Source organism: Bombyx mori, chromosome 12, assembly GCF_030269925.1.
Source record: "Bombyx mori chromosome 12, ASM3026992v2".
Taxonomy (NCBI): Eukaryota; Metazoa; Arthropoda; class Insecta; order Lepidoptera; family Bombycidae; genus Bombyx; species Bombyx mori.
Window position 1 is genome coordinate 7,092,634 of NC_085118.1, and position 16,354 is coordinate 7,108,987.

General features: G+C 36.1%; 1 protein-coding gene across 1 annotated transcript; it reads right to left on the bottom strand.

The window, feature by feature from the left end:
• Positions 1 to 1,691: 1,691 nt before the first annotated feature.
• Positions 1,692 to 15,727, bottom strand: LOC101742307 (integral membrane protein GPR180). Its single transcript, XM_004929427.5, has 8 exons — positions 15,132 to 15,727; positions 13,847 to 14,119; positions 10,839 to 10,998; positions 9,779 to 9,916; positions 8,668 to 8,923; positions 8,205 to 8,309; positions 5,127 to 7,783; positions 1,692 to 4,148 (listed from the first exon to the last, which is right to left on the bottom strand). The coding sequence occupies exons 1-7, from the start codon at positions 15,593 to 15,595 to the stop codon at positions 7,632 to 7,634; spliced, it is 1,548 nt and encodes a 515-aa protein (XP_004929484.2). The 5' UTR covers positions 15,596 to 15,727; the 3' UTR covers positions 1,692 to 4,148; positions 5,127 to 7,631.
• Between the last annotated feature and the right edge of the window lie 627 nt (positions 15,728 to 16,354).

Below are 16,354 nucleotides of genomic sequence, written 5' to 3' on the forward strand. Positions count from 1 at the left end.
CTTTTTCAAATAGAACCTTATAGCCATGATCCGTAATTTTGCTTGCAGAAATTAGATTATTCGATAAATCAGGTACATATAATGTGTCAGAAAGACTAATTTTATAGCGTCGATCCTTTGTATAAAGTTCGGCTTTTCCTTTCCCTTTAACTTCGGTCGTATGTTTATCTGAAGCTAGCTTTAGAGTGTCAGTCGCGGGGATTAAATTATGGAGTATACTTTTATCACCCGTCATATGTGACGTACAGCCACTGTCAAGACACCATAAATTGCCTTTACATTTCGATGCTCCTGTTGTTAAACAGATGTTAAATGTCTTTTCTTGACCTTTAGTTTTATTGGGGTTATTGGGTTTCTTCTTTGACCAACAAGCTTCTGTGGAATGCCCTTTCTTATTGCAATCCTTACAAAATTGTACCTTTTTCTTCGTCTTTGTGTAGAAAGCTTCTGAAGCCTGAGGTTCACTATCTTCGGTTTGCCTTCTTGCTTCGTATTCTTCTACGATTTTTATTTTTAAACTGTCAGGACTTGGTAGAACATCTCTCGACTCAATTGCCGTTCGGAAGCTATCGAAATTTGTAGGTAAACTGTACAACATCATTATACTTAATAACTCTGGATGAATTTTGACATCCATGTCTTCTAATTTACCTACTACATCCATAAAATTACTGAGATGGTCTCTCACATCTTCTTGTGGAGTCATTTTCTTTAATACTAGCTGCTTTAACAACGTAGCCTTTCTTGCCGGCCCTGAACTTTGGTGAATAGACTTAAGTTTGTCCCATACCTCCTTGGATGTATTACACCCTTTAACTTGTTTCAGTTCTGGTGGAGATATAAGTAAAATTAGCTCTGACCTTGCCTTTAAGTCTTCCTTTAGGAACGCACTCTTTTCTTCGGCAGTCGTAGTTGCCGCTAACGCTTTTGCACCACTAGCGTATTCCCATAAATCGTATCTTACGAGAATCGCCTGTGCTTGTAAGCACCAGGTATCATAGTTTGATTTTGTCAGCGGTTGTATGTTTCTGATACTCGAGCTCATTTTATTTTTTTTTTTATTTTCTCATTTACTTACTATTTTAAATTTTAATATGCTTCTTCCATTTGCCACTAGATATTTATGTAACCACGCTCTGCTACCACTGATAGGGTGGACTAGCGGCTATAGCAATTAATTAAAACGTAAATTAAATACTTGAAAACATTGTGTTGACTTGTATAAGAGAAAATATAATTCAGAATGACACCGCACATCAAAAGTAAAAAGAACATATTACAAATTCAAATATAGTGCATCATAGACAATTATACGTGGACAGCATCACGACCTTCCAACACAACTAAGCGCCGTCGACGCTTCAGACATGGGCCGATACAGTCTGGATTCGACGCTACCAGTTCTAACGCTAGCAGCTATGAGATATCAAACAGATTCCTAAAAGCATTCGATACCCGTCATTCTAAAATGTAGCTATCTCGTTCTTTACTCAACTTCCTTCTTGTCTTTTTCCTAAGTGTTCGGTTATGTGTGCACTCATATTAAATAATACTTATTAATTCATTGTTTTGATCCATATATGAAAGCACAGGTCATCGTGCACATCGAAGAACTCGTCAATCTTAGAACGTAGCATTAGAGCTGAATCAATCCTTCTATCCCAAAAACTCTCGAAATAAAAGGTCGATCATTTAAATATTATGAATTTGTATATTTACAATAAAGAAGAGTTTTATTCATTTACAAAGTTGAGAGACTTGAAACGATATAAAAAAGGATATCTTGTTTTCACAAAGTAAATACTTTTTTACAACAAGTTTTTCCAGACGTATCACACAAAATAAAAAACTTAAATCAAGATATTAAGTGCAATTATTGATGTAGTTGTTCATTTTCTTATGTTTAAATAATATTAGAGGGCTCAAATTTTGAATTTTTATATACATAAACCTATTTTTCCCATTCATCGTTCATTTCATTCATAAAATTAATTTAATTTCGGGTCAACCAACCCGACTATTTTTTACATGTATATCGATTACCGGAACAACATTATTACATAATTTCAGCTCGTGTCAGCGCTGGTTGTAAAATAATAATTTAAAATACTGTGCTTTATATTCGATATAACTAAGAATACATCAAATGCTGTTCTTAGAATGGATAAAAATGTAGATAGGTACTTAATTAAATCACTAAAATTATCGTGTATTACACTAAGCTGTATATATATTTAAATAGTTACCATACCTATAACATACAAAACCAATGAAGTAGGAAACCTATGGAAATGAAACGTCAACCAAAATTTCGTGCCACTGTGACGTCATCTGGCCACAAAACATGGCGGCTTTAGTGCTGTACAAAAGATTTCAATGTTATCAGGTTTTATCGATAAACGTTCTTGGCTCATTTTATTTTAAATATTGTTGAGTATTATTTATTTGTAGAATTTATACTTTAATGGGAAGTAAGTAGGTATATTGTTATGTGCAAATATGATATGATTTAGATGGGTGAAATCTAAGACAAGTTCGTCCTTCGAATTTGCCAAGTAAACGATATGATGATTTTTAAAAGTTGCTACACTGATTTTATAAAGTTGTCGTTTGTCGCAAAACATAAAGATATGGCGTAGTTCAAAGCCATCAGTCCATTTCTAGTATGCTAAATGTTATCGTATTTTGAGTACGTGTTTTTCTTAGACTATAACAATCTATTTTAATTGTTTTGCTGACTCTAAAGTCCGTAACATACTACCGCAGCGCACCCCAAAGAAGGTGCGCCGCACCATTTGAATCACTTTCGCTTGAGAGTGATTCAAATTTTAAACTTATCAAGAGACCGCGTGAAAAAAAAAACACCTACAGAACATTTATTCATTAATTACAAACGTCATTCCTTGTGACTTCCGCTCTAAAATCACTTAATTATTAAATATTTAACAAATTTACAATAGTGTTTTACTCACTGCGGAATAAAACTATTTTATTTAAATAGTTCCGAAGAGATTTTGTCGGTAGCCTTTTTCCCGAAATATCTAAACAGAATGTCTAAATATGTTTTGATGACATATTTTAAAGTGGTATTTATGATTAGTGTCATGATCAATAGATTCCGACCGAAAAATGGATTTTTCGGATGAGGGCTCCATAATGAATTTAAATACATATAGATAATAGTTTTAGGGCATCGACTTTCTTGAGATCCTATAAAATACGTTTTAATTATTATTTTTGTATGTTTTAAGCATGATAAATTATGAAATTTTATATAATTAATCATATTAAATCGATATCAAAGTCAATAAATAATGTACAACCCAAAACAGACGGCCGAACTGACGTGACAATGACATTTGGCGCGCTAAGCATGGCGGATTTTCGGCCTCATTAGACGGAGACGGAGATATTTACGTATATTCATGTTTCATTTTATGTACGCACTGAAATACTGTTATATTGTTTTCCTGCGAGTTAAAGTGCTGAGTAAGAACGAGATAGATATATGTTTATGTATGTGCCTTCAAAATGGGTGCTATTTATATAAGCAATTGTACGTATAGAACAATATGTCGTGTCCCTACTATATAGGTCTATGTACAAAACACGTTTCACTTTTACAGAACACAATGTCAGGTGAATTTAAACTACCTACATATATTCGAAAACAAAGGTTTAGTCTACAATTCAAGCGAAACGAAAAAATAACTAATGTATTTAATTATAATTCTAAAGACTTTCTCAAAATAATTTTCCGCCTAAACATACATACATAGATATTATATATACATGGGATTTTGATAAAAACTTATTCACTCTTTGTCAACACCGACCGTGGTCTGTTGTGTTGTCTTACATTCTGTAACATAGCGCATGCTATTTTAGTTCATTTAGATGGCAACAAAATAAGTCTAATAAAGATCTTCGCGAGTCGCCAGAGACAGAATTAAAACTATTTTTAGGGTTTAATCTCGCTTTTATCGTTTTCACTTTATTATTTCCATACTTTCGATTACTTGCCAGTTTTCGCGTTCACCAAAAATTAAGGTGTTATTCGACAACATTATAAAATAAATTCTATATACATATAATTCTATATATTTTGCTAGAAGATAATTTTAATTTGTTGTTTAGTTTTTAAACACCTTTTTTTTTTTTTTTTTTTTTTTTTTTTCCGGGCCGGGGGCCGAACCTCCTACGAGGTCCCCGCGCCTAGGGGGCGCGCGGGGTATGTGAGACTCAACGATCTGCAGGTGTTGAGAGCAGATCGCGGGCCCAAGGATTTTAGGGCCCACCCACTAAACGACTCCCCTGCACTCTTACACCCGACGTCCGATCTCCGTCCGGGGTCAGAACCCGTTCAGAGTAGGGGGGTTCCCGCGGTCAACACTACAACCAGACACGCGGCGCCACCCCGAGGACGCCCGACCGACGGGTCGTCGAGGCGATAGTCGACGACCAACGACGTCGGTCTCCGCGGTACGGCGGCCCTACCAGGCCGCCCGGGCGGTGCCGCTGGTGTTCCGGGATACCCCGCTGGGTCAGAACCAGCCTGCCGGGTCGGAACGCGATACACCGCCGACCGGGTTGCTCTTCAACAGTATGTTCGGCGACGACAGCGACGACGAAAATGCGGACCGCATCGCAGTCCGCAGCCGCCGACGCGCCGTCCCGTCCTCCTGGTGCCAGCGCGCTAGAGTGACGGTAGCGTGCGGCGCAGCCTCAACCCCCTTAGGTCGCCCCGTGACCATCACCGGGAGGAGACTGCCTCCTCATAGGGGCTGGAGCTGGACAAACGCCCTCCTCCGACCCCCGGCTCGACGGCGGCGGCACGGCGCCGAGAGGGAAGAAGAGCTCTCCCTCTCCCGTTCCGCCGCCTCCTTCTGCGAGATGGTGGACTCGCAGAAGTCGAGCATCGCCTGCCAGGACTCGTCACTGCCGAGCATCGTAGCCACGACGGTCGGAAGCGACAAGTCCGGTCCTATTTTTGCAACGAGGACGCGGCGCTGCTCCGCGAAAGCGGTGCAGTACGCGAGCGTGTGCTCCGCCGTGTCCTCGTTGCAGCCACTGCAGTGGTGGCACTTCGGCGTCGGCTCCCTCCGGGCGACGAAGTTTTTAAACACCTGTGCCAACCCTACAGTTATGGTTAGTCAAAAACTTGTGTGTTGTTAAGCGACGTACCATATTTGGATTTGCACGAGGGCGATTATGGTCCAACCGCAATCATACCAAAAAAGATATATGACAGTAGATCAAAGTGGAGGTTTTCCAACGACAGTCGTATCTCAGACGACATCTTCATATTTATTTATTTATAACGATCGTTTCGGACATACTCAACAGTACACATTTCTCAGTCTAGACAATCTAACATCTACAGTCTACAACTTGAAATACTATCTACAGTTCATAACTATAATAATGAAATATTATATAATTAAGTATGTTGAATCGGAGCGATTCTTGAGATTTTGATTAAGCCTCTTAGCAACGTCGAGTTCAAAATAACCTTGATAAACACAAAACTAGACCCTATTTTAATCAACTTGTATCAAAAAAAAATTAAGAGCATAACAAAAACCAAACTGGTGCCTCTAAACATTACATAAGAGTCGCAATAGCGAATCCGAGACTGGACAAAGTATTTTATGCAATAATTAAGTGACTGCAACTTTTAAAGGAATGTGTTAAGGCCAATATAGAGAAAAGGAGCAACTAATTTTTAAAATGTTTATGGTCTCTAGTAACCACTTAACACCAGATGGGCAGTAAACTCGTCCACATATCTGGGCAATAAAAAATCTAATTTTTCACACTTAGTCTATTTTGTGTAGTTACCACTTTAACTCGATAACTAGTCCCAATGATATACGTAAACTTAGGTACGACACGGCGAATGCGTTTATTTTTGTCGAATCTAGTATTAGATTTAATAACGAAGTAGAAAGTAGGTAGATAGATCTGTGCCCTTAACGTCCTACTCGCAATCTTCAAGCTGCCAGTGATGATGGTGCTTGCAATATCAGAAACTAATAAAGCTAAAAAACATAGTGAGGACTCGTTATACACTAAGCAATATTGTGGTTGATTTACATACATAATACATCTACATTTGAATTTGCCCTAGACAGAATTTTTGTTACAATCAGTACATGATACTAAAAGATCTTTCGATGGAATTATTTTCTGAACCATCAGAGCAGTTATTAGGTACATCGTACAACTCTACATAAAGTACACAGATTGTATTTACATAATTAAACTATATACACAACAATTTATTACTTCAATACATAATTAAACTAATTATAGCGAACAAATATATCTAATCTAGCGGTTTTAAATATTTTAATAAAGATCATAATTGTATAATTTATTAAAATTTAAATTGCATAACATGTACATTTTTTCGAATATTATTAGGTACATCGTTTACTTACGTGTTGAGATCTAATTGTACTTTTACATTAAATTTTGACAAAAAAATAGTATTTTCAATGGAATATGCACAGGGATAGAAAAATTTTATTACATAAATTCTCATTTTTTTTCCCATTAGAATGGCTATTTGCTTCCGTTTCCTTGGCACAGATTATTAATCGATATTTAAAGAAAACAAATATTTCATTTTTAATATCACAAATTATGCCGCAAGAGACTAAGTCATGTTGTTCATTTCCAAATGATTAAAGTAATTCATGAACCACACCAAAATTTTAATTCTCTATTGGTCTTTTAATCCCATACATTATTAAAGCTCTAAGGCTTATGAGACAACGGTAAAGAAAACGTGTACATAAATTAACCTTAGAATGAAAATAAAAAAATACTCGAATTTTTCAATTACCATTTGAAATCATTAGACATAAGGTTTTTATAAGCATTGTTTGATAGTGGAGACAATGGAATGTAAAATTCACACTCACTTATTCTTATATGTATTTCAATAATGGCAAGACTAGGAACTGTTAAGATACATTATGTAATGTAATTGCTTTTCTAGAATACAAAATTCATTGTATAAATTGTATAATGTATTATACGTAAACTTTAAGACCCTTTGTTACCACTTGTGTTTAAAATCAGTACATTCACAAATAAACTCTTCACAATAAATACAATATTCCTTGGGTTACAAATATTTATAATGCCAAAATGTAAAAGCGACGAACACTTTATCACCCATTTTTTGTACTTCGTCTAAATGTTATATCGGTTCCTTACAGTTATCATTTATTTAGCTCGGTTTTCAATTGACATTTTTTTCATGACACTTTATTTTTCTATAGAAAATTACAAACTTAGATATTTGCAGTTTCAAATATTAAAAATAAAAATTCAACGTATAAAGCTTCTAAATATTATAATTGATATTTGATCAATAGTACCAACGGTTAAGCTGGATGAAAATACACTTACTCAAAAACATGTGTATCCCAATGGTTTTTATGTAAAACGATTATCAAAAATGTACTATTCATTTTTACTTCGACAACGGACCACAAGTGACATCCTCGTCTTTTTGTTTCATCATAAGAGATTGGGCTTTTGCTCTAACCGCGTGTATTGACTCGTGGCGATACCAACGGGGCTTCTCCGTTAGGATTCCCGTGGGCGTGCTCCGGTTGCTATGAGAACGCATTCCCATTTTTATGTGTCGTCCTTGAGAATATGACCTCTTCATCGTCAGCGTTTATACTCTCGGCGGTTGTGAGTGCGACAGTGTCGCTGTGAACCACGTGTGGGGATTCGTTAAATTCGTCCAGTTCTTCTATACCAGCTGAAAAGATACGTAAATACAATAATTATTGTCTCACACGACAGCAAAGAATACAGAGTATATATGATTTAAAAAAAAACAATAAAAGACTATGAGATATTTTTTTTGTAACAAGCCCACAACCACTTATTGTGAAATTTTCTTCGGATCCCATAGAGATCACAACCTTGAGACACGAGATCTAAGTCTCAATTTTTTCCCTACCTATACGCTGGTAGTCCAAAGGGCTATTCCAGTTACGCCCAGACGGGTAGGTGAGCTCACCTGAGAGAATTTGCTCACACTAGCCCTAGCAAGAGCGGTGTTTCGCAGAATCTACGACCAGGTCGAAATGATATATTACATTAGCTGAAATTCATAATGTAGACATATTAACATAAAATCGTATCACAGCCACATCGTACGATATAAATAAACTCACCAGTATAGTTAGGAGGCGCAAGAAGTAAGTATTGTTCTGAGCGTGTTGGCCATAACAAATGCGCCATCACACAAAAAGCTAAACAGTCCGCCGAATAAGTAATACCTGAAAATGATAAACAAAAAACATTAATTAAATTGAGTTTTATTTCCATTATAAATTTGTATATATATCCAGTATCCAGTATATTGGTGGTAGGACCTCTGGTGAGTCCGCGCGGGTTGGTACCACCACCTCGACTATTTCTGCCGTGAAGCAGTAATGCGTTTCGGTTTGAAGGGTGGGGCAGAGGCTGTAACTATACTTGAGACCTTAGAACTTATATCTCAAGGTGGGTGGCGCATTTACGTTGTGGATGTCTATGAGCTCCAGTAACCACTTACACCAGGTGGGCTGTGAGCTCGTCCACCCAACTAAGCAACAAAAAAAAAAAAAAAAAAATAACATATTTAAAACAACATACCCAAAATAAATTTAAATCTCCACAACGGGTTGACTTGCAGAGCAATTAATGCTATTATTGGTAAATACACGAACCATACGAGGCTCGAAGCTCCAAAGTGCAAAAAGAAGTTCAATTTCGGCATATTATGTTCGTACATCATCGTGTTACGTAATTCCAGGACGAACCATATCATGATGGCTACCCTTAGAGCCAAAATCAACCATCCCGGCCATGTTTGGTATTCATCGATGTCTTCAATTATGTCGACCTCAATCTTGTAAAGATATTAAAATAAATATTAATAAATGTAAATATTAAATATTTACAATCACGCGACGTTGACTGGTCCCGTGGTAAGTTCGTAAAGAACTTGTGTTACAGGTACACCAGATAACGGAAATAAATGTAAGATTTTATTATACAGATACATATATTTAATATACATCCATTACCCTGGAAAAGACATTTTATATTTTTCATACAAATATCTTCCCTTGGCGGGATTCGAACCCGCGACCCCCTTGTGTAGTGACCATGTCACTTACCACTGCACCAGACTAAATTTATTAGACTAAATTTGATCACAATGAGGAATATTTGCATGATACAAAAGCAAGACAGCTTTTGGCAGTGGTTACTACTTCTGGCGTGGATGATGTCCATGAGCAACCATAACAATCAATTAGGCTATGGGCTACTAAATTATAGTACAAAAAAAATATGTTCCTCTTTTTTACTTTACCCGCTACTTTTAGTTACGGTTCACTCTTAAATCGTTAACATTTTTGTGTTTTTTTTTTTGCCCTGGTAGTCAGACGAGCATACGGCGGCCCACCTGATGATGAGTGGTTACCGTCGCTCATGGACTTCAGCAATGCCAGGCGCAGACAAATCAAATCAAAACTCCATTTTTTTAATTAACTTAACTAGGAGCAACTGTTTACGTAAACGTAGTGACCGCATTCATTAATTGGGCTGTGAACGAAATGGTAACATTAGGCTCTTGAAACCCTTGTGCATTTGGAACCTACAATTAGCATTTTATATTATTATATATATTACATAATATAATTTATATTATTATATAAAATACTAATAAATAATAATATATAAAAAATTACATACTTACAGTATTCCATACGTACAATAAAATATGGACCACACCATATATAATCCATACTCCAAAAACAAGGGGCTTGTATGTAAGTTCCAACCGCGTCACTGCCCAACCTTTCGCCAACAGTAGGAGTAGTAACATAAACAAAGTCTGAAAGAATCCTCAGAGTTAAGTCGCTTTCAGACTACGCTTTAATATAAATATGAGCATATGCTACGAGCTCATAGCACAACAATATCGCACACAATACATTGTTATGAACACGTTCAGAATGTGTACAATACTATTGGCTAAGTATAGGCCGCTATACTATATGGCACTATAGTATAGCGTAGTCTGAAGGCAGATTTAAAAAAAAAAATTATCTAAGAAATGTTCAACATCAGGTCAATCATAACCGAAACGTGCCCATATATTTTTTTTTCCTATCAGAAATAGAATCGAGAGTTTTGCACATTTCCACAGCTAGAAAGGTTTTTTAAAGTAGGATAATGTTTATTTTAGTTATTCCAGGCATAATTGCTGTATAACATTGCAAGCTCAAGACTGTTATAAATCAACTGTTATATTGTTAAAAAAAAAAAAAACTAATAATATTGGAAGCAGCTCAATAAATGACAAATTACTTAGTCGGCTTTATTTCAGCAATGCCAAGATTCCAGCCACTTACTGCTTCACACAGAAAGGCAATGATGATATTTAAGGTCTGACTCGATTCTACAATCTGATCAGCTATGTGATGTTGAAACAACCATACAAATCCTACCGATTACTGTCGAGAAAAAAATTTATTTTCCGGTCTGTTTACTTTCCATTTTAGGTCATCAGCTGGGAGGCACCATTCACCATATGCTGTCTATGTGCTCTGACTAACCTCAAATATGCTTTGAATCTGTTTTATGCTTGAAATAGTTTTTAAAGGTGGCTTTTAGTAGCACTATAGTTATTCAAACCAGAATTTTAGCACAAATTCTTTGTAGTAGGTAACATATATAACACCACTTTGAAATACTTTGAATTGTTTATTATTATGCTATTATTACGCTATTATGCTTAAAGGTGTTCTACTTACTCTACTCAAAATATCAAGAATATCTCCTGCAACTGACAGACCAGCAAATCCTACTCCATCAACAGCGAATTTGACAGTATGCAAAACATTGAAACAAAGAGCTATGAACTCTAAGACCAAACTAAATGTGAACAGTTTTGTTACCGGGTGCTTTTGTGTTCTGAAATCAAACAACATTTTTTATTGATTTATTGTGAGCCCACAACGGTAGTTGAAAAACCACCACTACCACCCCTGCCCTTTTCTGCGACTAAGTAATAGTCCATTTTACATCGAAGGGCGGTATTAAGTTATGCAATTTTGTAACTTCGATGATTGAAGAGTAGTAGCGTTAGCCAGAAGTCTGGCTCACATGCCTATATCTCCTGCTTAACATCACCGCTCAACTTCGGAAGTGGTTAAATAAGCAGGTAATAACCGGGTCACCGCTCAGGGGCGCGGAGTCTGATGCGTTCGCAGCTAACTCCGCATAACGATACACCCCCGAAATGAGAAATGGGATAGTTATTTAGAAAAACTCGCGCCCTCTCACCAAGCATACTAGCGACTAGCTAGGACCCTCAAGTCCGAAACTATCGTTACTATGCCTCCCATCGTATGCCCTTCAGGCCAACCACCGGCTCACGATGACGATGATAAGGCAGAGTTACTGGCCGACGCACCGCAAGAGCAGTGCACCACCAGTACTCACACCGCGGAGCCCGAACACACCGAGTTAGTCGACAGGGAGGTTGAGCGTAGAGCTTCTCTGCCGCCCTCGGACGCGTTACCCCCCATTACCACAATCGAAATTGAGGAAGCGATCCACAACCTACAACCTAGGAAGGCCCCCAATAAGAGGGCATCCGCAATCGCGCCTTAAAAATTTTACCAGTCCAACTGATAGCAATGTTGGCTAAAACTAAATAAAGGCTAAATAGGCGGAAACCAATTCCGACCGGAGCCCTTTTCTTCGATATCGCAAAGGCGTTCGACAAAGTCTGGCATAACGGTTTGATTTACAAACATGGGAGTTACAGACAGACTCGTGCTCATGGTCAGCTCATACCGTGGGCCTCAAAGGTCAAATATCTAGGCGTCACCCTCGACCGAGCGATGACATTCCGTACTTACATTAAAACGGTACGCGACCGTGCCGCATTCGTATTAGGTAGGACGCCTCTATCCCATGATTTGCAAGCGAAGTAAATTGTCCCTTCGTAATAAGGTGACACTACAAAACTTGCATATGCCACGTAAACCATTACCTATGCAAGCGTAATGTTCGCTCACACGGCCCGCACCAACTTGAAACCCCTTCAAGTCATTCAATCCCGTTTTTGCATGATTCCTAAGGAACGTCCATGTCCTGGAGCTTGATTCAGTCAGTAAGTATCTACAGTAGGCATCATTGCGCCACTTCGAGAAAGCGGCACGACATGAAAACCCTCTTGTCGTGGCTGCCAGTAATTAAATACCCGGTCCTGTGGACTGAATGGAAAACAGTCGACGTCGCCCTAAACAAGTTCATTACGGATTCGCCCGATCCATTAGCGGTGCTTTTAGGTACCACAAGCACCAGTCACCGTCCTCGTCGAACCCGTCGCTTGCGACGAAGGGCTCGACGAGTAAATTAAGCAACAGACACAGCCCACTGAGTTTCTCGCTGGATCTTCTCAGTGTAGAATCTCAGAATACACTATGCGCTCTCAGATCTCAAATTTCAGCACATTTCACTTTATAAAGGAATTTACAAAGATACTTTGGATCAAAAGTAAACAAAATCCTATCCCTAACCTGTAATTGAATGCTATCAATATGATAAAGTCACATACATTTATTTACACCTGAACACATCCCCTAAATTAATTTAGTTATTACATTTTTAAAAGGTATGTGATATAAGTAAACAAAAATAATGATTTGTGTACTAAATGCAGTGTTAATTTTTATATGGTTTACCTTTTCAAGAAATATATAAACTGTCTTGTAAAGCAATATATCTCTTAATTTTTTTTAAAAATCTATTATTAATATCAGGAATGATTATCAAATTGGCAGCAACATTCTCCTAGTATTATAACCATTGTTGCAAGCACCAATCGGCGTCTTCTGGTAGTATGTAAGGTCACAATGTCACAACTATTGGTTTCAATAACTACTTATCACCAGGGCGGCTGTGAGCTCATTCACCCATATTTATACAAAAAAAGTAAATAAAAAAGCACTAAAATGACAATGTGATAGTGAGATGAGGCACAAATGCTTCATGACAAGCCTGTTCTTGAGGCAAATCCTACAGGTAATGCAGCTGAGGGTCTGATCTGAAAAGGTTTATATGGAAGGCCATGATTCTATTAAATTCCTTGGATATTAAACCATCCTCTTATAATAAATAACAGATTTACTGGTCTCAATAATTCCTCCTATTCCAATTCCGAATAGAATTAACATCACAATTGATAGAAAAAACATATTTGATTCTTTTTGCTATACTCTTTGCAGTGTTTGTGGATGTGATGTTTTTAGTAATGAGTTTTACAACCTGATGCCACTCCCCCATTTCAGCAGCGTGTCTATGTGCAAAGGGAAAATGTTGCAGGCGTAAACTGGTTAATCTACCATATAGGTGATCTGCTGTACAGCTTGACACCCACTATACTGTTCTTTGGCATCAGGCACTCGATCAAAAGATACCCACCATATGACATGTCCAAAAAATGTCAGGAGACAAAACTACACTGTGCAGAAGAGGCACTTAATTATTTTCGGGTCTTGAAGAATAGACTTATTAGTGCAAAATTCAGTCCACAATTTTCTCCAGCACCACATTTCAAGAGCATGTATCCTGCATTTTTCCCTATCTCTATGTCATGTTGTTATCATTTGTTTACTACTTCTTAATTACATTCGAGACACAAAGCCAATTATACTTTATATTTATGGTTCTCAAATAAAATTAAAAACTTACTTATCAATTTAAACTGTCATAATTTTCATAAAAAATTAATAGCTTATAATTTACTCACCTAACTGCATACAACTGGACGGGCAGCAATATAATATAACATAGCCAAAACATAAGATATAATTCCAATGTATTTTGTCGATCGAATGAAAATTGATACAACAATGTATTGTAGAATGAGAGGTTTGGACTTCCATTCACTAACCAGAAGTCATACTGTAATGCTTGTGGCATAGCTTTTAATGTTTTGTTGTCTTTTGGTGCTCCTGGATAGTGATGCCATGAACAAGTTTCTTCATTTAAGTAGCAGGCAACCATAGAAACATACCAAAATCTGTAATGTAACATTAAAATTTTATTATTTATAATGCAAATTCAGATGATTCACAAGATGCCTAAACATCTAAATGTTATCAATATCTCTTTATTATTAATTTGTATCTTTTGTAGATATTTTTTTTTATTTTTAGCCGACTTAACCTAATAGGTGTATGGCCCTAATAAAGAATACAAAAGAAAATGAAAAAAAAATTATAATTTTAATTCATACAAATATACAAATTCATTTATAGTTTATATCAGTTTACAATATGTTTGAAGTCATTGTGGGCTAAAGTATAAGAACTTTAGTGGATTATACCGAGCGATGCATCTGTGCTGGTGTTCAAATCTCGCAGGCAGGGATTTTTCCAACAAAATATGTAGGTACTTATAATTATGTTCACGAATTACTTCTGTGGTAAAATAATAACATTGTGTAATAAAAATCAAACATGCAAAAGGTATAATTTGCATAATTACTTGTGGAATACTATCTTGTGAATCTGTATAAGCAGGTACCACCACTATGCCTATTTCTGCTGTAAAGTGGAAATACATTTGAAGGATAGAACAATCATAGGACTATAAAGCTAAAACTCACAACTCATGTCTCAAGGTGGTCAGTGACATTTACATTGTTTATGCCCATAAGCTTTAATAACCACTTTAAGCAATTAAAAAATCAATAGAGTTCACTTCACAAAGTGTAAAAGTTTTTTCAATATTGGCTATCATACCTGTCAAATCTGTGGGGAAAGTGCTTTGCGATGCAGGTTAAGGTCACCCCCTCAGGGTAGACTTATATAAATTGTTTGTATTGATGTATTTTTATTTATGGATATTTTTGTATTAATAATCACTATGATGTGTGAGTTATAAATCTTAATACAACTTAATAATTAATTTTTCGTCATTTGGTCAGTCAATCAATTTTTTCGAAAGATTATTTTGAATCTATTTCAAATTAAATCTTGTCCTACCAAATTAATAAAAAGTATGTACCTATATTATCTTCAAATACATACCGTGGTTGCCCTGTGTTCTGTATCACGTAGGTAAATTGATTTTTCTTAATTACATTCCATGGAGTGTCCTCGTCAATACATAGTTCAGACTTTATACAAGGTACACGTCGAAATAGGTCTTGACCGTAAGCATTACATTTTGGATGGTAGGCAGTTCCATTTAAGTTTTGGAACATTGATTGACATGCCATTTCTTTATCAATAATATCTCTATTCTTATAATAATGTAAAAAATGTCTTCTATCAAGAACTGCAAATGTTATGGGATGTTTAAAGTGATCGTTTGCTGTAATGTTTCCAAAAATATAACCATATGTTTCTTTCTGAAAATGTATGTCGGTCTTTTGGAAACCAAATTTTACTAAAAACTTGAAGAATTCTGCAGTAGAAAACTCTCCTGTTATGTGCGTCGATGATCCAACAACGAAAAGACAACAAAATATCAAGAGATCTTGAATACACATTTTGAAGTTGGCACACGATTAGATTTTGTGTTTTACATTTCTGTTTTAAAAATTAACATTTGCAATAAAAAATATTCTCCCAATTCGAAGACAGTTTTAGTGCATTGTATAATCTATGCCTTCAACTAGAGTAGAGTAGAGTTGTACACTGGGTATAGATACCACTGTTACCTATTTAAATAAAGTGGTAATCTATTTGTCAAATTACAATTTATTCACTATAAATCAGTGTAACTTAGGCTATAACCAATATCATTTTAATGATCTAATCACTTTGATCACTTCACAGTTCACGAGCAGTCATATAAAAGTTAGTTATGAGTTAGTATTTAGGTGATCTTTTAATCATGCTTTGCGTCTAAAATAGTATATATGCTACTAGATATCTATCTTAATATATCTAGAAATATATAACGTATTAACACATAAGTAAGTTGTTCATCTGTTTTAAAATAAAAGTCTTTACATGTTATATTAAGTTTTTCTTTATAAATAATACTATACGCCAACGCTTTCGTGAATGCTTATTTACTTTTCCCAGAGTTCAAGTCAGTTCAAGTGCTACGTATATGGAGTTAATAAGTAAAACTTCAAGTACGTTTTTCTAGGCTTACTGAATTTGGCCTCCCCTCTTTTTTTATTTTCGGATTTTTTTTATTTTTAATTATTTGTTCGTTATTTGTTCGTTAAGATTCGAATGTAAAAATTGTTTATTCGTCTTTTATTTATTTATAATTAATTAAACAAATGATCACCCTT

Coding starts and splice junctions, on each gene's coding strand:
- LOC101742307 (XM_004929427.5), bottom strand. CDS start 15,595: ATGTGTATTCAAGATCTCTTGATATTTTGTTGTCTTTTCGTTGTTGGA. Junction 14,120..15,131: donor CAGAACACAGGGCAACCACG/GTATGTATTTGA, acceptor GTTACATTACAG/ATTTTGGTATGTTTCTATGG. Junction 8,924..9,778: donor TATTGTACGTATGGAATACT/GTAAGTATGTAA, acceptor TATCTTTACAAG/ATTGAGGTCGACATAATTGA.